This window comes from Cololabis saira, chromosome 14 (genome assembly GCF_033807715.1).
Source record: "Cololabis saira isolate AMF1-May2022 chromosome 14, fColSai1.1, whole genome shotgun sequence".
In the NCBI taxonomy this organism is placed as follows: Eukaryota; Metazoa; Chordata; class Actinopteri; order Beloniformes; family Belonidae; genus Cololabis; species Cololabis saira.
This window is the reverse complement of record NC_084600.1, coordinates 36,582,562-36,604,072: the sequence shown is the minus strand read 5'-3', so window position 1 is coordinate 36,604,072 and position 21,511 is coordinate 36,582,562. Positions and strand designations below refer to the sequence as shown.

At 37.9% G+C, this 21,511-nt stretch overlaps 1 protein-coding gene across 2 annotated transcripts; it reads right to left on the bottom strand.

Annotated features, from left to right (window-relative positions):
* Positions 1–2,534: 2,534 nt before the first annotated feature.
* On the bottom strand, positions 2,535–14,965 carry kctd7 (potassium channel tetramerization domain containing 7). 2 transcript variants are annotated; one of them, XM_061739170.1, is made up of 4 exons: positions 14,592–14,965; positions 12,065–12,234; positions 5,913–6,091; positions 2,535–3,795 (listed from the first exon to the last, which is right to left on the bottom strand). In XM_061739170.1, exons 1-4 carry the CDS (start codon positions 14,925–14,927, stop codon positions 3,419–3,421), a joined length of 1,062 nt encoding a protein of 353 aa, XP_061595154.1. In that variant the 5' UTR covers positions 14,928–14,965; the 3' UTR covers positions 2,535–3,418. The 2 variants fall into 2 exon arrangements, with proteins under 2 accessions (XP_061595154.1, XP_061595155.1); XM_061739171.1 differs by having other exon boundaries at positions 12,065–12,168.
* Between the last annotated feature and the right edge of the window lie 6,546 nt (positions 14,966–21,511).

The following is a 21,511-nucleotide window of genomic DNA, read 5'->3' as shown; positions in this document are numbered from 1 at the left end:
CTGACACATATTTTTTTTTAAATGTCAGGCTGGTGTAGTTGTTTAGGACCCAGATGCAGGAGAGTGAGAGGCAGGAGTTCAGCAAAAACAGGGTTTATTTAAAAAAAAGCAAGAACCAAAAACGCTGCAGAGCAGGATTAACAAAAAACACTGGAGAAAAACCGAAAACTTGGCAGGACACATGGAGGAAGGAAACAGTACGGACCGACAAGGAGCAAGGGACTGACAAGACCAGATATACACAAGGGGGTAACGAGACACAGGTGTGAACAATCAGGGCAGATGGAAGACAGGCGGGGCAAAACAGAAAACACAAACTGGGTGAAATGTCAATCACTGACAAAAAAAAGTATAATTACAAATGACAATGGATGATTTTAATTCCTTTCAAATACTGTCAAAGGCAAAAATATCAGCCAATACCCACCAATAACTACATATAACCTGGATATACATTGGTTGAGAAAACTTTCTTTATAAATCTTTAGTCATGTTTATTTCTGCAAAGCAGCAATGATCCTCGGTGCTCTCCATGGTGCTGAAACTTCTTTCCTCAGTGGCAGACATGAGGTTTTCAAAACAATAGTTCCCCTCTGACACAACTTGATATACACTGTGTGTGTGTGTGTGTATATATATATATATATATATATATATATATATACACACATACATATATATACACACACACACACACACACACACACACACACACACACACACACACACACACACACACTTGCTTTTGCCTCCAGTAACTAGGCTTTATAAATTAGTTGCTCTACATTTATTTCAACCCCTGCAAACTTTATTACTGAAAAATATGCAGTCTTCACCTCAAATCCATTGTAAGACATTGTTTATTCAACAAGCACATATGCAGCAAACACAGGGCCACATTTATAAACACATTTATAATCCATTTTAATTCAGTTTTGCACAAGTGAAGAGAATTGTGAGAGAAATTTTCAACCAAATGATTTAATTACTATATAGCTTCTCTGGTTTTTCTTATAGTTTAATGTCAGGCCACTTCTTTTAAACACGAACCTGAGCAACCTTTCACTTATAATTTGCTCACTTGTGCAATGAAGCACTCCCATACTGTTTGTGAACCATTAATAGCCAGATAATACTTTATGATGGCTTCAATTTAATCCAACAATGGCATAATTTAACTATTTAAAATTCTGTTATTCCCTTTTTGTACATGTTTATTCTTTACTAAAGAACATTTACATCGCAGGTGCCATCAATGTAACTTGATTTAGGATTCATAGAGCACAGATCAAGTTACAAATTGTCGAGTAAAGTCGAGCCTTTACTAAGATCACACATTTCCTTGAAACTGAACATGAGGGCACTGCAGTAAATTATGGAACCAAGTTCCCTTAAAATCCCAGTACATATTTGTAAAAAATAAAAATACATAAAAATGAAACCCCTGAAAACAGACATAAATGTGTATACCTATTGGAGCTCCCCTTATGAATCATTGACTTATCAATATAAATCATCTAAGATACTTAAAATGTCACCACACCTTCATCATTTAGGGAAGAAAACACTGTGGTTACATTTTACAGATTTAATTTTTACCAAGATTAAAAATGACATTCATTTTTTACTGGAAACAAAAAAAAAAAAGCTACATTAGTATAGCTTCCTAGAAGCCAACACAAACTCATAAATAACAATACAAAAACATAAACACTGCAAACATAATATTACAAATAATTAAATTGTAAGTGCTCCAGAGGAAGAACGGAACATCTCTCTTGCATTATGCGGTAAAAGAACAAAAACACATTAAAAGATGTTGGTTGTCTCAGTGAAGATTGAACTGTTGAGGTGCTTATCTGGTACTTCCACTTGACATAATTAAAACATCTTTTGTTACAATCACAAGGTGCTCAGACATTTTTTGTCAAGTACAGTAGGGATACCAATAACAAAATGTTGAATGACAATAATAATTATAATAATTAAAAAAAAACATCTCACTGTAGATTCAACAGTCATTCAGAAAGTGACATTGTTATATTTAAGACTCTAAATAATTACAATTCTGCACATATTCAACAAGTCTGTCCATTTCCTCCTGGTGACATTCAGTGTCTTACAATATATATTATATTTATACCACCCAACTACGATCAAATCTTCAGTCACACGCTCCTAATGAAGCTGCATCATGAAAATATATTCTGCCAAAGTTAATCTTGAACAAAAAGTTTAGGATAAAATATACACTTTTGTTTACTTACATATTATATTAATTCATTTTAAAATATTTACTTCCTATGCCGTCTCTGGAATCGTAATAAGACATGAAACTGGTTAGGCTGAGAAACCTGATATTAATGAACGAATAACAACACACCTGGGATATTACAGGAAAATTAGCTTGATGGGAATTTCAATTTGATACTGGGTCATGTCATCCACTTACGATAACCCAATCAGCAGCAGTTGCAGTCTCTTGTCTTCAACCAAACTGCTGCAGGGTTCCCAGACAAACACAACGTCACTGTAGTAAGAGTTGCGGTAATGTTGGTTTTTAAATAGCAGAAAATAATTAATACGGTTTGTATAACAGACTCCTTACGCTGCAGTCGTAGATGGAAATATTGATCAAGTGAAGTGATGGGCAGATAGAAACATGGCGTGTCCATCTCCATTTACTCCTACGTTAAAGCTGTGCATTTTATGTGTTTGCCACAACAGGTAAGCTTCATTTTTGATTACACAACTGCAAAAGCTGCTTTTCATTCATGCTGTATTTGCATAGCTGGGACTTGGGGAGGAGGGGGAAAAAAAAAAAAGTAGTTGAGCTTATGTAGTACAGCCATCTGCAGTACTGTGGCTAAAGATGAACAGCGAGACTGAAAAACTATGTTTCTTGGCATCTTAAATGGTCAAAAGATGGATGCTTTGATTCAAAGTGAATTGAATCTGTTGATCAAATGCACAAAAGGCTCTGTGGGCTGAAGCAGAACACAACCAGACACATGGAGACAAGACTGAAAAAAAAACCACCTGTAACTTGGCGGACCTGCGTACAAACGTTACAACTTGATTGGATTTCTCTAAATTAAAAGTTTCACCTGCTCATCGTGACATATGGCTGTGGCCAGAACCACCGGGGAAGTCATGAGGTATCACGACGGCATCACGGTGAGGCCAGTGGAAACAGGATCAGAAAAATGTCTGATTTTTTGCTTCATTTTGGTAAGACAGAAAAGACATTTAGAGGAAATAAAATACTTCCAAAATGATTTAAAGGGTCACATTTTTAAGACATCAGCATAAAACATTGGCAACTTCAATACAAAAAAACAATATCGACAGAGTTTTAGTAAAACATCCTTCCATTTGCGTTTTGGTCCGATCAGCTCGAACGTCTCTCCTTGGAATCTTACCACCATGTGATCTTGAACTCGTAGATGGGCCTCTTGCAGTAGTAATGGTTGATGAGGTGCTTGTCGCAGACGCCAATGCACTGTTGCTCGGCAGCGATGCCTCGCTCCGCCAGGTCGCTGACGATGCAGTGCAGCAGGTCGTAAACGTCCGCCACCGCCTCCCACGGCCCAAAAGAAACGTCCACCTCGCAGTGGTGCTCAAACAGCTTGGCCTCGCTGTCCGACCGCTCGAAGCGCAGAGAGTTAAAAAGAGGACGCTCATATGGAGTGATGGGCATCTCCTCCTTATAGACACAGATCTTCAGCTTTGCAAATCGGGCCTTTTTTTGCATGGCCCTCAGTTTGGCAATCTCCATAATGCGTTCCAGATTTTCTGAAATGAGAGCAGATACATTTATTTATTTATTTATTTATTTATTCTTATATATTTATGCAGATATGAATTAGGTCTGGGCGATATATCGAGATTTTAATATATATCGATATATTTTCAAATGCGATATGGTACGAGACAATATCGTTTATATCGATTTAAAAAAAAAAAAAAATTGACTTGAATGTTTTATTTGAAATTTGCACAAATGTTTTGTTATTTGCACAACTGTCAACCTCAGTGGAAAAGTCTGCCTGTTACTGTCTACATTGTATTAATTGCACAGTGTATTTTAATTGAATTGTTATGCAGGAAAGGGATATTTGTTTTATTTTATTCAAGAAGCATTTTTATTCTATATATGCAGGCAGTTTATTTTTGTTTCATTTGTTTTATACATTTTGATATTGTGCAGACCTCTGTTAATAAAGGAACCTGTGTGACATTTGGCACGAGGCTTTGTATTAAAACTGACTGTTTTTTTTAAGGGTTTGCCTCAGAAAAAATGAAGCTAACAGAGATGCTATGCTATAATGCTTTGGGGGAAACCGCAATTATGGCACAGAAAAAATATTGATATATATCGAGTATCGCCATTCAGCTAGAAAAAAATATCGAGATATGACTTTTGGTCCATATCGCCCAGCCCTAATATGAATGAATGAATGAAGTTTATTCAGTCATGACAACACAAAACGCAACACCAAAAAAAAAAAACATTGTGCACAGCATTAACATTTCATACAAAACCAATAATCATGTGTTGAACAATGACGGAAAAGGCATTGATTGAAGCAAACTGCTTATAAAAGCCTATGTTTTATTATCAACTTTCTTTTTGTGGCTACCGACCTCCAGAAAACCAAAAAGAGAATAGAAAAGCAAAGAAACAACAGAAAAGCAAAGAAACAACAAAAGGCAAAGAAACAATAGAAACGCAAAGAAACATTTACAGATAGTCAATTGCACTTATAAGCTTCAAAAATAGCTTTACAAACCATTTTCTTAAAAACCAAAAGAGAATGACATGTTTTTAAATGTATGTTGGCATCATTCCAGAATTTAACTCCAGTAATGGAGACACATCTCCTTTTCATACCTTTTTTAGCTTTTGGACAGTAAAATTGCAGATACCTCTAAGATTATAGGGAGTTTCCTGAATTGAAAATAACCTCTGTATTGAGTCAGGGAGCATTTTTGATTTTGCTCTGAACATAATTTGCATGATTTTATAATAAAACAAATCACAACATTTAATAACATGAGAATTTAGAAAAAGTGGATCTGTGTGAGCGTAGTAATCAGCCTTATTAATGATACGTATCGTTTTTGAAATGTTATTATTGAATTTAAGGTGGTTTTAAAGGTGGATCCCCACAATTCCACACAGTAAGATAAATAGGGAACAATCAATGAGTAGTAGATCAAATGCAAGGCCTTGGAATTCAGTACATTTATGGATTTATACAAGATTGCGAGTGATTTTGAAATTTTCCCTTTAATGTATTCAATGTGTTGTTTCCATGTTAACTTGATTATGCTATATCATGCTATTTACTTAAGTTGCGATCACATTTTCTCAGCTGCATTAATAAAGTCTAACAATTCTTACTATGGTCCACTCCCTCTCTGTGTTTTCATTAATTAATTTAACTAATCATCTACTTTTACCAAAAGATTCATACAATGGAATTTAACTATTTATACTCATCACATTGTTCTCTTGGTTAACACGTGGGACTGGATTTTAATCCTTAGTCAATGGTCCATAAAGTATGTTTTCATTCATTTTCATGTAGCACATTTAAAAACATATGTGCTCTATAAATAAGTGAACGTGGCACATGTTTTGTAGCACTTACGCACATTCGTGCCTTAATTATTCATGGGGAAATCTGTTGAAGTAATTGTTGTATCTAGGCTGTGTTTGTTCCCCATCTTCAAACAGACCTGCAGAAACATTTAAAGTAAAGTTCCCTCTTTGCCTGGAAACACAGTACTTCCTCTTCACTTCCTGTCATCTTTTGTATCCAGTCAAAACCTAACCAATATATTTTTTCACATGATCAAAACAAACCACTTCCTTTCCTTTGCAGATGTGTCCTGCTGTGTTTTACCTCTGTAGTAGGGCATGAGGTCGAGGAAGGCTTGCCGGACCTTCTCCCCTGTGAGCGGCTGGATGTCCTCCAGCCGGTCGAGCAGCGGGCCGATGGAGTAGTACTGAGCCTCTCTGTGCACCGCTCTCACCCGGTCCCGGTGAGGGAGCTCACCCTCTCGCAAGAAGTTCAGGATGTCCCTTTGGATGGAAAGATTTTGTATGGTATTATGGTATTGTATGGAGTGATGAGCCCTGCATCTTGTATACATAAAAACAACTTGAGAGTGTATGATTAGATATATTCAGTACTCGAGTTGTAAAAAAAAAAAGAAATCAGGGGGGATGGTGGATTTTATCATATGGGGACAGATAATTTGTGCTGATTACAAATAATATAATATATTAATAAGAGCACTGACCAAAACACCTGCAGAAATACTGCAGGAATGACATAGCAGCAGTTAAATGCAGCCTTCTGTAAGCTTTAAATATCCACTGGGCTTACATCAAATACATCAAAACACAACAATAAAAACACTTTTCTGAACTTATCAATATGACTCTGTCCTTCACAGGATAAGTAAAATGGATCACTCAAAATTAAAATTAAAACTCAAAATTTTAACAAGAATATTTGTCTTATTTCTAGTTAAAATGTCTCATTTTAGTAAAAAAAAACTCATCACTGGAAAAAAACAACAATTTTCACCTGTTTCAAGTAGATTTTCACTTGAAATAAGTAGAAAAATCTGCCAGTGGAACAAGATTTTTTTGCTTGTAATAAGAAAATAAATCTTGTCCCACTGGCAGATTTTTCTACTTATTTCAAGTGAAAATTTACTTGAAACAGGTGAAAATTGTCAAATAAGTTATTTTTCTGGTGATGACTCTAAATGTTGAAAAAGCAGTAAAACCACATTCATTGATGAAATGACATAAGGGATGGAAAGGGGGGATGGCAGTTTTACAGGGGGGGTGATTTTGACAGTTTTTATTTCAGAGGGGATACCATCCCCCCTCAACTCGAGTACTGGATATATTCATTCAGAAATAATTCATGTAAGTAGATCCAATCTAACAGGATGTCTGTCTGTGGTTTCCTGTACAGACATCATGCAGCTTGCTTAGAAACAGAGGAATGCATGTCCTCCATGCCCCTCAGTGCATTACATCGGCTTGGAAAGTGAAATAACCTTTTCATATGGAACATTTTAACCTTGTTTTAGGTCCCACTGAACATTTCAACAAGTGTAAATAGTGTTGTGGCTTATATCCTGAATCTGGGTCCACTTCCCTAAAACAACTAGATTATGATAAACACTGTCATGTCGGACGTCATTTTAAACATTTTCACTTACTTCCAGAAGCAGAGGTGGGTAGTAACGAGTTACATTTACTCCATTACATTTACTTGAGTAAGTTTTGGGAAATGTTGTACTTTTAGGAGTAGTTTTGAATCACTATACTTTTTACTTTTACTTGAGTAGATTTGTGAAGAAGAAACTGTTACTCTTACTCCGCTACATTAGGCTACGTTGAGCTGTTACTTTTCTTTTATCCCTTTTATCCGCGTACGCGTCAATCTCATGACATCACTGGGTGATTCTTTGGGGAAATGTTTGTTTTTGCATGTTTTGTCACATTTACACAGACTCAAACACACACAGAGTTTCTATGGGCTTGTTCTAGTCCTGTCTGGTTAAAAAAGAAAAGTACAAAGGCTTGATATTTCATGCTACTTGTGCTTAATTTATTTTTTTATTCTGTTATTTTATTATTAAAGTATTTGAATTTACTTTAAGATTATTTTAATTTAAGCTATTTTTATTTTTTTATTAATTTTAATTTATTTTATTGATTTAATTTGCCTAAAGATGATTATTTTGTACTTTTGTCTGTTTGAATGGTTGTGTTAAAAAAATAAATCAGACGTTACTCAACAGTTACTCAGTACTTGAGTAGTTTTTTCACCAAGTACTTTTTTACTTTTACTCAAGTAATTATTTGGATGACTACTTTTTACTTCTACTTGAGTCATATTATTCTGAAGTAACAGTACTTTTACTTGAGTACAATTTTTGGCTACTCTACCCAGCTCTGTCCAGAATAAAAACACTGAAATGATCTCTTAATAGCATTTTTGAAATGTGATGTTGTTTTTCCCTCAGTCTATAAAGCATATTCAGCATCAGGAGACTCCATTACCCATCTGTCCCAAAACAAATATCCTTTCACTCTAAAAGATAAATACAAACATCACCAAATCTGTATCACAACACAACATTTAACAAAGTGATTTATGAAGGCATCCAGCATGACTTACACTGCTAAACACACTTAAGAGAGGCCGTACATTACCTTTCAGAATGTCTGAATATTGGTGGGAAAAGGTTGATGAAGATAAAAGTTCAATAAAGCTGCAAGTTCTTAAACTGTCTCATTTAATCTCTTTATATAATCTCACCAAATGTGGCCGGGGAACAAATGCACCCAGTCCCAGACACCTGAACTAAAACAGACAGGTGCTGTCACTGATTATATGGAGAGTTACTGTAGGGATGAGCATTTTGAGCAGAAACAGTTTTTTTTAAGTCACCAGAAATGATTACTTTGGATTATTTTTGTGCCTGGATCATCCACTTTCTGTACGGTCATCCCTTCCGTGTCCCTGGAGGTGCTTGAGTAGCATTTTCCTCCCCTCTCACTGCACATACGCGGCGTGTTTTTATATCCATTATCTTTACAGAGCTGTAAATCAGACTCTGCATATTTCTGGATTGTTGTTCAGGGAGAGCTAGTGGCTCAAAAATCGTTTTTTTTTTTTCCACGCAGCTATTGCTTCTCTGCAGAAGAGGCCGAAAAACTTGTGAAGATAACGGGATACTACTATGATAAAAACACACAAAGATCTTGAAGAAAATCTTGCTGCATTGCACAAAACAACCCCAACAAGCAAGATGATTTGTGTTTGAGCAGAACGCCGGGCCCTGAATCATGCCTGGTTAGATAAAACCATCCCAAATGAAAAGGGTGGCTCTCTGCATCTGCACATGTGGAAAGCCAGAAATACTGAATTTTATTACTTTATACGACTACGCACTTTATGTCCCATCTCTTATTCTTCAAGCTACCCGTTTTTAAATCTTTAATTATACCCCCTAATACAGGCACAACCAGGAACTAACCTTCCTCTTGCATAAGTCACACATCTATTCTGCTTGTTATCACATCCATATTTAAAGAAACTTCCTGTGTAGACAATCTGCTCGAGTAGCTTTGGGGATAGCACTCCTGGTACACTTTGGCCCATAGTGAAATGTATTTTTGTGCATTCCTCATCCCCAGCGGATGAAACCTAATGGCTTTGCAAATCCATTCACTTGCCAACTAGCGCCATCGTGAGACTAAAGCTTCTGGCTTGGTTTGTTTCTGTTAATAAAATTAAGCAAAACTCAAAACTTATGGGTTTTGTCCTTTGGGATAAACTGTGACTGCAGCCTTTAATAAATACTTGTGTCATCTTTATTTTTTTTAAATATTTTTATCCCAGTTTTTTCCCCATTTTATCACCCAGTGCTCCTACCTAAGCTCCAGTCCTGGGCATTTCTCCCCTCTACCAACCCCGGGAGGGCCCTGCACTGAGCTCAGGTCTCCTCCTTAACCTGAGGAGTGAGCAGGCCGCATCTTTTCACCAGACAGGGTGGGATTTCTCCGGCCGGACGTAGCGCGTGGAAGGATCACGTTATTCCAGCCGGATCCTCCCCACCCCATCTGGCGCCCCGGTTGGCCTGGGGCGCCGATATATTTTCAAACGCGATATGGTACGAGACAATATCGTTTATATCGATTTAAATTTTATCTTTTTTTATGATTTTGATATAGCTTATTTTGTGACAAATTGACTTGAATGTTTTATTTGAGATTTGCACGAATGTTTTGTTATTTGCTAACTGTCAACCTCAGTGGAAAAGTCTGCCTGTTACTGTCTACATTGTATTAATTGCATAGTGTATTTTAATTTAATTGTTATGCAGGAAAGGGATATTTGTTTTATTTTATTCAAGAAGCATTTTTATTCTATATATGCAGGCAGTTTATTTTTATTTTATTTGTTTTATACATTTAGATATTGTGCAGAGCTCTGTTAATAAAGGTACCTGTGTGACATTTGGCACGAGGCTTTGTATTAAAACTGACTGTTTTTTTAAGGGTTTGCCTCTGAAAAAAATGAAGCTAACAGAGATGCTATGCTTTAATGCTTTGGGGGAAACCCCAATTATGGCACAGAAAAAATATCGATATATATATCGAGTATCGCCATTTAGCTAGAAAATATCGAGATATGACTTTTGGTCCATATCGCCCAGCCCTAATGGCACCCCTGCAGAGCTTCACAACTACCAGCATTCCCATCAACCTTAGTTGTGGCAGTAATTGACAGGTACATACAGCATAATATCTGAGAAGACCACTGCTTCTTAACTTATAATGCAGCATTTTGCAAAGTGAAACATTTAATTCCTCATCGTTTTGGACAAGTGTGAATACCATTTAAACAACATGAAATTACATCCGCGTCCATGTTGAGCTGCTGAAGATGCCACTGTGTTACTAAAAACTTCTCCATGTGATAATGAGGATCATTTCTACCTTCTCTTGAGTTGTTGCCATCTCGGGGGCAGAATGTGGTATTTACTACCTAGTCCTTAATATATGTTGCACAGTAGCAAAAAATCAAGCTGCAATAAAGATGAGTTTTCTTTAAAAACTGAGATAATGATCTACATTTACAGACACACCATCTCTTTTTATTGTCCTACAGTTCTATGTAAATTTAAAACATATCTTCTTATCTAAATATGATTTATTTTACCTGGAGAGAGATGGATCTTGATGGCGAACATCAAGTTCACAACAATTAACAAAACTGATCACCATCATATTGAGAAATAGTCCAGTTCGGCGCTTTCTTCGGCTAAGCGTAGCTTTTGGCCCGAAGTAGAAGTGTTGAGGTGCCAAACCTTCCTTTGGTGTTTTCACTGTTAAGCACTTCACTGTCTGGTTGGTGGGTCGGCTAATTCACTGCCCATCTGTTCCTGTCCTCCAGCTTTCCTCCTCTCTCTTGCGCCATGTCCAACATAAAGCGCTTACTGCCTCCTAACCCGTTCTCCGAGCAGCAGCTTTTTTGCTCCTTTCAGACCTAAAGCTGACAGCAGCTCCCATACTGATTTGGCAGGAAAGCTTCTCCATCCACGCCTGCCAATCTTTGTGTCTGCATTCCTCGATTAGAAACTGATAATTCAAGGCCTTACTTTCGTGAGCATCTTCATAAGGTGCACTTTTGCATAGGGCTGGGTATCGATTCAAATGTTAAGAATCCATTCGATTCCGATTCTTACTATTCAGAATCGATTATCATGATTCGATTCGATATTGATTTGGCTTAGTGTTATTTAAAATGTTTTTTGAGCTGTTGCCTGAATTATATGACTGTAAAATAACTAGTGAAATAATAATTTCACAATAATTATTGTGAAATAACTAAGAAATAAATAACTCAAACAGGCCTTTCAATATCCATTTAAAGTGCAAAAAAGAAAGAAATTGCAACAGTTCATGCAGTAAACAAATCATTTTAGCTTATCTAATTTATTCTGTCACCACGCACACATATTGTCATGAAACACCTGGCATTTTTCAGAAGTGTCATGACAAACTGTGTGTCCGACTACTGGGATTAAAGTTCACCTGGCAAAAATGATGGGGGGGAAAAATAAAAAATAAAAAAAAAAATCGATCTTTAGACATAAGAATCGATTTTTAGGAATTAATATGAGAATCGATTTAGAATCGGAAAATCGATTTTTTCAACACAGGCCTACTTTTGCAGTCACAAATCTTTGCTCTTCCATGAGGCAGAATGACACAGTATGAAACTAATGGCCATGGTGTCATTGTAGCGAGAAAGGCTCTGATATTGATCCTACCTCTGATAAATCAGCATGTCTGTCAGCCAATAATCAGCAAATAAAAAGAAGCAGCAGCATATAAACAGATGTATAAATCAGTGTTGAAAGAAGAATTCGATTAGTTTCACTGAATAAGAAATTCATGGATACCTGTCAAGGTACAATGCTCATATTTAAGAGCCTCATGCAGAGTGCCGCTCACCCAAAATACGTTCCATCTCGATCGATGAAATAACGGCCCTCAGCATCCCGCGGGATGTGATGACGGCCGCTGAACATGGCAGCCAGCATGGTGTCCTCGTATCGCTGCAAAGTGGACAGGCGAGTGGTGAAGTACGTGCCCCCAACGTTCAGGGAGATGACCTCTGGAAACTTTCCAATGACAAATATAAAACAGCTAAGTGACAAGTTTGAATTTGAGCACAAGTAATAAAAGTTACGAAACATAGAAAGTGTGAAATCAACAACCCCAGCATAACCAGTAAGCTTCACTGATGACCTCTTGCTCTGACCAGAGAATGGCAACTGTTTAGTAAATTTAATTATTTTGAATAATGTTGGTATGGCTGATTCTTTTGATGAGTGAACTTTAGATGTAAATGACTGCATTTTTATCAAATTCTGCTATTTATGGTACATGTTTAGTTTTAGTTGATGCTGTTAAATAATAATAGTTGGTTTCTGGTTGTGCTGTGTTTTCTTATTGCAATCACTGAATTAAATGTTATATATATATATATATCCTCAAAATAAAAACAAACAAATAAAAACATTTAAGCATTCAGAAACAAGAAAAAACTGAATAATTTAAAAGATTAGTTGAATAATTAATTAAGATAGCGACAGAAATTTACCAGGCAACAATTGTACAGCTGTATTGTCTTTTCGTCTAAAACTGCCCCAGGCTCACCAGTCTTGGTGTATTTTTATTTGTTCATTTGATAAATTAGAAATTAACCATATTTATTTTTCCCATTTTCTGGATTTTTTAACACTAAATATTGATAATAACTGTATTTATAGATCACTGGCTTAATACTCAGTCCACAGTTTTGTATATTGGTTGATTCAACATTTATCTCCATATATTGGTTTGCTTTTATATTTTTATTTTTATTTTTATTTTTACTGTATTGCACCAATCACCACAACAAATTCCTTGTGTGTGTTAACAAACTTGGCAATAAACCCCCTTTCTGATTCTGATTCTGATTCTAAGGACATCTGTGACTATTTAAAAGACAAATACTAAAGAAATTTCAACTTTTATGTTGGATCTCTGCAACTCTCGTGACCCCAGGCAGGCGGTAACATTTCTTTGAATACTAAAACCTGACGTTTTTACACCCCTAAGGAGTTTTTGCAGGACCAGGCTGTGTAAATAAGATTACCTACAAGTCACGTGACAGCTGTCAGCCAATCTCTGCAGGGCTCAGCAGCTCAACCAACCAAGGCGTGTACTATTAAGCCTGATTTATGGTCCCGCGTTACAACAACGCAGAGCCTACGCCGTACCCTACGGCGTAAGTTCTGCGTCGATTTAACGCAGAACCATCATTCAGGCTTTACTACTACAATTCAATTCAATTTTATTTGTATAGCGTCTAATACAACAGATGTGTTGTCTCTAGACGCTTTCCAGAGACCCAGAACATAAACCCCCGAGCAATTATTACATAAATGGCAGGTAAAAACTCCCCTAGTGGGAGAAAAGAACATATTACAAAATGACTGGAGGCTAACAGAGTTAATTTCTCTGAGAAATGTTAAATCTAAATTGAAAATACTTGAGGCCGACTCCATTACATGTACCTGTTTTTTGTGATTTGCTTGCTTTTTAATTTTATTTTAATTGTATTTTATCTGTTGGTGTGTTTTGTGTCATTTATAACTATGTGTTGTAATTGCTGCTGCCTATCTTGGCCAGGTCTACCTTGGAAAAGAGGTTTTTAATATCAATGGGGTTTTCCTGGTTAAATAAAAGGTTAAATAAAAAATAAAAAGCCCTAAACCAAACTGGGGCAAGGAAAAACTCCCCTTTAAGAGGGAAGAAACCTTGAGCAGGACCACACCTACTACACCATGTAGTTTCCTCAAATACAGATTAAAACCATTCATCCCGTGAGGATTATGCCGCGTTCCATTTGTCCTCGGAAATGGGGATTTCCCAGTTCCCATTCGGAATTTTCAACTGGAACGCCCCTCGAAGTGGGATTTCCCACTGGGAAAGTGGGAGAGTCTTCACCACCCCCGAGTTCACATTCCGAGATGGCTGCCCCGGTTGTAAACAGTAGAAGAGAGCTCTGTAAAAATTCGTAGCACTTCTTTCTAGTTTTGGTCACACTAAATCAGTCGTATACAAGTATTGTTCGGCATATGCTGCTATAGTGTAATTTACATTTTTCATGTGGTATACGTATGTCCATATCAGCCCAGATGTAATATAGCCTACAGGTGAAGAATATGGTGTAAAAGTTAATTTATTTAAATAATTCAACTAGAATATGGTGTAAAAGTTAATTTATTTCAATAATTCAACTAGAATATGGTGTAAAAGTTAACTTATTTCAATAATTCAACTAGAATATGTAGGGTCTGCGTCGATGTAACGCGGGACCATAAATCAGCGAAGGCATTGTGAATGGGAGGTGCCCAAGCAGGAGTCGCCTCATTGCGTTTGCTGGGGAGTGTGAGGAGAAATAAACCATAATAAACCATAAAGCACCTACCTCTTGTTTCTGGGCGTTCAGGGGGGGTGTGCTGAAGGGGTGTGCCAGGGCTCGGGGAGGGGTCGGGGACGCCTCCCGCAGGTCGGAGCCAGAGCCGCCGTCCCCCGGGCCGTCCGCGTCCCCCGCAGCCGAGAACACCACCATCACCCGGGGCAGCGGCAGCGCCCGCCGCTCCTGGATGAAGCGGCGGACCCGGGCGGTGGCGGCGGCGGGGCGAGGGCTGAGGGACGCACCGAGGGACGGGCTGAGGGACGCACCGAGGGAAGGGCTGAGGGACGGGCTGAGGGACGGGGACCTGCGGCCGTCAGAGCCGTTCGGAGCCGCAGCATCCTGCATGCGGCGGCCGGCCACGGCCAGCCCCCGGCGGGAGCGCTGCTGCTGCAGGAGGAGGGGAGGGATGGGGCTCAAGCCGCGGCCGCTCGGCCTGCCGGGCTCTGCAGGAAAGATGCCGCCTCCCCGGGTAAAAGCGCCATCGCTAATAAATGGCAGATGTGTAATCCCAACATTAAGAGGATGGACCGAGCCATAAGGTTTTTGGAGCGTGCGTGCTCCCACGTAGACGGCGGTGCGTCATCACGTGGAGGGGATCATTTAAAGAGAAGCGAGGCAGGTTTATTTCTAAGGCACAATTCAGCACAAGGTAATTCAAAGTGCATCAACATTAAAAGCGCCAAGACACAATTAAACAGTAAATAACAAATAAAATGAAATACAAGGATAAGAAAAGAGGTAAAACAGAGTGGGATCTGAGGACTTGTGTTTTTGCACACTTGCACTTTTTGCACACTACTTGTACTTGCTCTTGCACATGTACTGGACTTTTATTCTCTTAAACTGTTTTTATTACCAACTAATCTACTTGCTGGCTGACAAACCGAATCTCCCTACGGGGACAATAAAGGTATTCATTCATTCATTCATTCATTCATTCATTCATTCATTCATTCATTCATTCATTCATTCAAAATAATGAAAAGCACAAGTTGTTAAAAAGTAAGGCCAGTAGAGTACAGCAGGTAAGTATTTAATTTAAGGCAAGGCAAGTTTATTTGTATAGCAAATTCAACACGAGATAATTCAAAGTGCTTTATATCAACATTAAAAGTGACAAGACAAATGAAATAAAAGGATAAGAAAAGAGGTAAAATAATGAAAAGCTTCAGTAAACAGTAATGTTTTTAGGCCTGATTTAAAGGATCTACAGTTGGAGCAGACCTCAGGTCTACAGGAAGTTTGTTCCACCGGTGAGGAGCAGAATAACTGAACGCTGCCTCACAACAAACCGACCTCAGGGAGCTTCATAGGGAACTAACAGATCAAGCATGTATTTTGGTCCAAGACCAGGTTACCATAGTTTGTGGCTGTGAGCAAAAGCACCCCTAGTCACTAGTCCAGAGGTCCACAGCCACTAAAGAGATCTGAATTCACTTTATCAACACTATTGCAGTACTTTTGTCTAGGCTGTCCATTGCATCATTGCTGTAGCCAAGATAAAACACAACTGATCACTTCTGGTATGTGTGGTATTATTTATTTATTTTTGAGAATTGGACAACATATATCGATAGGTATTGACATGTAAATGAGACAGCAGCCAAGTGGCTACTACTACTACTACTACTACTACTACTACTAGTAGTAGTAGTATTACTACTACTAGTAGTAGTAGTAGTACTACTACTAGTAGTACTACTACTACTACTACTACTACTACTACTACTACTACTACTACTACTACTACTACTGTCATTTAGCAGACACTTTTATCCAAAGCGACTTACATTGCTTACATCGAGAACAACACAAGCAAGAAATCCCATAGGAGGGTCCAGCTGGATCAGTGCTGGTCAGACTGCTGAGAGTCCAGTGGGACCCAGGTGCTTTATTTTCCCTTCCCACCCAACACAACAGTCCCTTTTTTTTACAGAAAAACTAGATCTTAAAATTCACCGTCATAATATCATTTTTGCATAAGTGCATGCAGTTTTCTCAGTGCTGAGTCATGCAAAGAGCTAGATAAATCATCCTGATGAGCAGAGAACATAACTAGATCTTTAAAGCGCTGAGTCTTTAGCTTGCTACTAAAAGTAGGTACAGACCCTGCGCCATGCCACGCTGTGGAAGCACCAGGCTAATTTCCATCAGTAGTTTCACTGGTAGGTTGGTCAGTTCACCTAGCATGCATGTTTTTGGACTGTGGGAGGAAGCCGGAGTACTTCAGGAAACCCACGCAAGCATGGGGAGAACATGCGACCTCAACACAGAAAGACCCGCGCCCAGGAACCTTCTTGCTGTGAGGCAGCAGTGCTAACCACCAAGCCACCGCGCTGCCCGCATTGAAAATCATGTGGAACTAAGTTTTGTTGCACTTCCTCGACTGACCCACAGAGGTTGAGTCCAAAAGTGAGTCAGTCTCCACTGACTTATATGTTAAAATGTCCAACTTGTCCAAAAATAAACATATTTACAGCCTGGTTCAGAAAAACAGTTTCTTTTCGCAATTGTTTGATTTCACATCCATGACAACTCTGATGAGGGAGATTTTTTTTTCTAACATGCCAGTAGAGTTTATATAAAGCATAACATTTATTTCTAATATGATTGATTGACAGTCGGCTCAGCCAACGGCTAGTCGTTATCACTTCCTCGTCATGCTATTGCACTTAGCGGAGCAAACAGCCGCTTTTACTAAACCAGCGCCGGTTAAACGCAATGGCCATTTTTGATTTTGCCGTCAAGTCAACATGTAAAACCATCTGTAAATAGGGTTGCCACCTTTCAGAAATAGAAATAAGGGACACCTCGATTTCAGCAGTGCAGGCGCCAAAAAAAGGGACATCTGCAAAACTTCTAAACTGCATAGAAACTATTTATTTTATATGAAAAATCAAAATGCTTTGATTTAAAGTTTAAAGTGCTTTAATAGCATTGAACTTGCATGACTGTACAGACAGCCAACCCTGCGCTATGTATGTCCACATCAGCCCAGATGTAGAATATAGCTACAGGTGAAGAATATGGTGTAAAAGTGAATTTATTTCAATAATTCAACTTAAAAGGTAAAACTAATATATTACATAGTCTCATTACAGGCAAAGCAAGATGTGTTAAACCTTTATTTGTTATAATTTTGATGATTGAATTGTTTATTGATTTCATAATATAGATGTTTTTTCATTTGGGGTTTCATAAACTGTGAGCCATAATCACCAAAATTATAATAAATAAAGGCTTGAAATATCTCACTTTGCATGTAGTGGGAAACAATATATTTGTTTCACCTTTAGTTGAATTTACTAACAATCAAGTTTTGCAATATATTCAAATTTTTCGACCTTCACTTATATATTATGACATCAATAAATAAGAGCATAATATATGTCCGTATTGGTTCAATACGGAACGCAACTTTTAATTCCCAATTACGTAACAATTCCGTATTTTAAGGGACGGGTGGCAAACCTGTCTGTAAATTTCTGACAGCAGCTCTGCAGATATTTCAGCAAAATTCGGCTGAAGGAGCTGGTAGCAAAGCTGCCTTTGATTGACATGCAGGGGGCTTGTGCCATAGCCGTATAGTCAGCCATATTCATGGCCGTGCTCCGTACAAAGGAAAACAAGCTTCAAAATCCGTCTTTGATTTGGACAAATCTAATGGTGAAAGACAAACATGACATTCCAACAAATGCCAAGATGTGCAGTAAGCGTGAAGTACATATTTGGCTACTGTGATTATACTCATGATATAACTGGGCCTCGGGTACCGGGTTTCAGCGTATACATGTACTGTGCTCAGAATCGGGTCAGCTCTGGTTTACTGGGTGTCTTGTGCCATTGCTGTGGCTTGCTTGTTGCTCGGATCTATCCAAAAGTACCTTTTTGTCAGTATTAGACTATGGTGATGTAATTTACATGCATGCATCTTCATTTCTTGGATGTAGTCTATCATGCTGCCTTGCGGTTTGTAACTGGTTCAAGTGCACGTACACATCATTGTAATTTGTATCAAATGATTGAATGGACTTCACTGAGTCTAAGGAGAAAATCACATATGTTAATATTTATTGCAAAAGCATTACTGGGTAAACTACCGCTGTACATATCCAATTTATTAAAATATTACTCTAGTAGCTATAACACCAGATCATCAGAGAAAATTCTCCTCATGGTCCCAAGCACTGGAACAGAGTTGGGTAAATCGGCCTTTTCCTTTTATGCACCGCAAGCTTGGAATGAGCTACAACACATACTCAACTTGAAATATTTACCCTCTCTTAACATGTTCAAACATATGTTAAAATAATTTTTCACAGAACAATGTCATTGTTTTTAATCAAGTGTCATTCTTTGTCATGAATTCTTTTTAGCTTTCTGATCCTTGTATGTTTTATGTTTGTTTGTTTCTTGTTTTGATATGTTTTTATTTTTTTTGTAAAGTTACTTGTCCTTGTATGTATTTTCTTTTATATGAAACTGAATTTATTTTTCTGCTGCCATCTTGACCAGGACTCCCTGGCAGAAGAGATATTGTATCTCAATGCGACTTTCCTGGATAAAAAAAAAAAAAGAAGAGGATTGCCAAAGTGCTATCAAACCACAGAATGTTGCTTAAATAAAATTCAATGGGTGGGCAGGCCAGATGAACCGGATCAAATGTCAATATGCTAAGTTGTCATTAATGTTTTAAACAGTTGGTTCACCAAAATGCTTAGCTGAATTTAAGAAGCTCAAATTGAAAGCTCAGGCATAGTTTAAATAAATGTATTTGATGAATAAAGATGTTAAAAGAAGAAAAATGGTCACTGGATTCCTGAGAACATTGATGGTATCATTACAGAAATACTAAAATAAATGAATTGGGCCAAGTAAACTGTCCCATCGAAACATTTTCTTTTCTATATTTTCTATTTCATCTTTATCCTTTTGAAACTCAAAAGGGAAACAGGTCCCATCCAGGTTGACATTGGGGCAAAAGCAACACTAAATCCTGGGCAGGCTGCAGTTTATATGAGGATAACGCAGAGAGGCACAATCACACACACTCTAGCTCGTACCTACCAATAAAAAGTAAATCAGACTGACATGCATATCTTTGTGCTGTGGAATGAGAGCAGCTGGAAATAATCTGCTCAGACACAGAGACAACACGCAGGCTCGTGCTGAAAAACCCAGCCAGCCAGATAATTTGACCTGTAGATGCTTCTTTATTGTATATGTACTTCACATGCAAGTAATGTTAACATTCAACGTTTTACATATTTAAACATGTTTAGCTGTCTGTGATGGGCTCATTTCTCAGGAATTATCATCCATTTTTATTTTCACATTTCTCCGTGCAGGCACTGCTGAAGAGCCACACAAATATCTGTGCTTTAAATGCTAAACCTGCATAATCTTGTTTACCCCATCACTTGTAGCCTCCCTACGTGAGACTCTTCCTGGCTTTTCTTGAACCTTTTTCTTGGCTTTTTCTTCTTAAGGGGCTGTTTGTCCTCAACTTTATAACCACAACCGTCTTGCTTTTCACTTTTGTGCTCCGACATCTTAGTTAATCCATCTTTATTTTCATGTTTTCATTTCCCAGCTCAAAAGCCTCACCACTAATGTGCATCTTAATAATTACTTTATGGTCTTCTCTCTGTTTTCTTGAAAGGTTTCCTCCCATCAAAGGCAGCATTTTTTTCTTCCTTCCTCTCTCCTCGCTCTCTCTCCGGGAGAGCTTTTCTTCCTTCATCCATCTTGCCCATCTCCCACTGGATACAGTTCCTCCTCTCAATAATCAGAGCAGGTCTCTCTGGTCATTCTGGTCAATATCCGGCTCCCCTTTAATCTTGTTTATGTCCGCCTCTTCCCACAGAAGTTTCGTCAGGGTCTCTCTTCCTCCAAAGCAAGATCAAAGTATCTCAGTGTTTCTTAAAAACTGATTTTTTCTTGAGCATCAGCCTCTCTGGACCAGATGCAAAGACTGAATTCTGCATTGCTGATACTCTTTGGCTTTATTTCATTCAATCCTTTATTATCATGTTTGATGTTTGGTTTTTTTTTTTTTTTTTTTTTTTTAACTAGTTTTTTCTGTCATATTTAAATATGTCTTCCTTCTTGTTTTGCACGTGTGTTTACTTTGCTGTTTTTTGTGTTTTTTTTGTTGTTGTAGATTGTTTATCCTTGTTGTATTAGTACAGTAGTAGTACTATGAAGCAAACAAAGTTGAAAAGGGTAGGCACAATAAGCTTAGGCTTCAGCCTACACCTTTTGGTCGGTTTATTCCTTACTTCCTTTTGTTATTTATTTCCTACAAAAGGAAATGAAATGCTAAGTATTTATCAATGGAAACTGATCGACAAAATAAACTACTTCATCATCATTGAAAATTGTATACATTGCTATGCATTGTTTTATTACTACTACCAATGCTTGTCATTAAGCAAAGACTATATTATTGTTCTATTATATGATAACTCATTTTGGCCCATGCATGCACGCTAACTTTCTTTGACAGGACACACGTGGGTCAAAGCTAAATCAGTGATGACATGAATATACAGAGGGAAATTTGAGTAATGACACTAGTTTTTTCCACTGCCGTGGACCACATTAACCCATCTGGACACACGGTTCTGAACACCTGAAGATGTTATGGAGGAATTTGTGGCCATAATTAAAATGAGGTCATTCATTCACAGAGATATTGCAGCGGTCTTTCATCGACTCAGCTTGAAAGTGAAATCGGGCTCAGCCCAATGTTTTTCTGCTACTTTCCCCTCTGACTTCCTCTTTTGCTCTCCGAAATGTTATTTATAAATGCAACTACAGAGTACTTCTGGACCTGTGTCCATTGCCTTGAGTTTTTTTCCCCCTCTTTCTGTCACTGTTGCCAATGGAGAAAGGGTTTTTATTATGTTTAAATTCTTAGTCACTTG

Excerpts from the sequence above, each read along its gene's own strand:
- kctd7 (XM_061739170.1), bottom strand. The coding sequence starts at position 14,927 with ATGCAGGATGCTGCGGCTCCGAACGGCTCTGACGGCCGCAGGTCCCCG. Across the intron at positions 6,092-12,064 it reads CGAGATGGAACGTATTTTGG|GGACATCCTGAACTTCTTGC; the intron begins GTGAGCGGCACT and ends TTCCATCCAAAG. Across the intron at positions 3,796-5,912 it reads CCTCATGCCCTACTACAGAG|AAAATCTGGAACGCATTATG; the intron begins GTAAAACACAGC and ends CTCTCATTTCAG.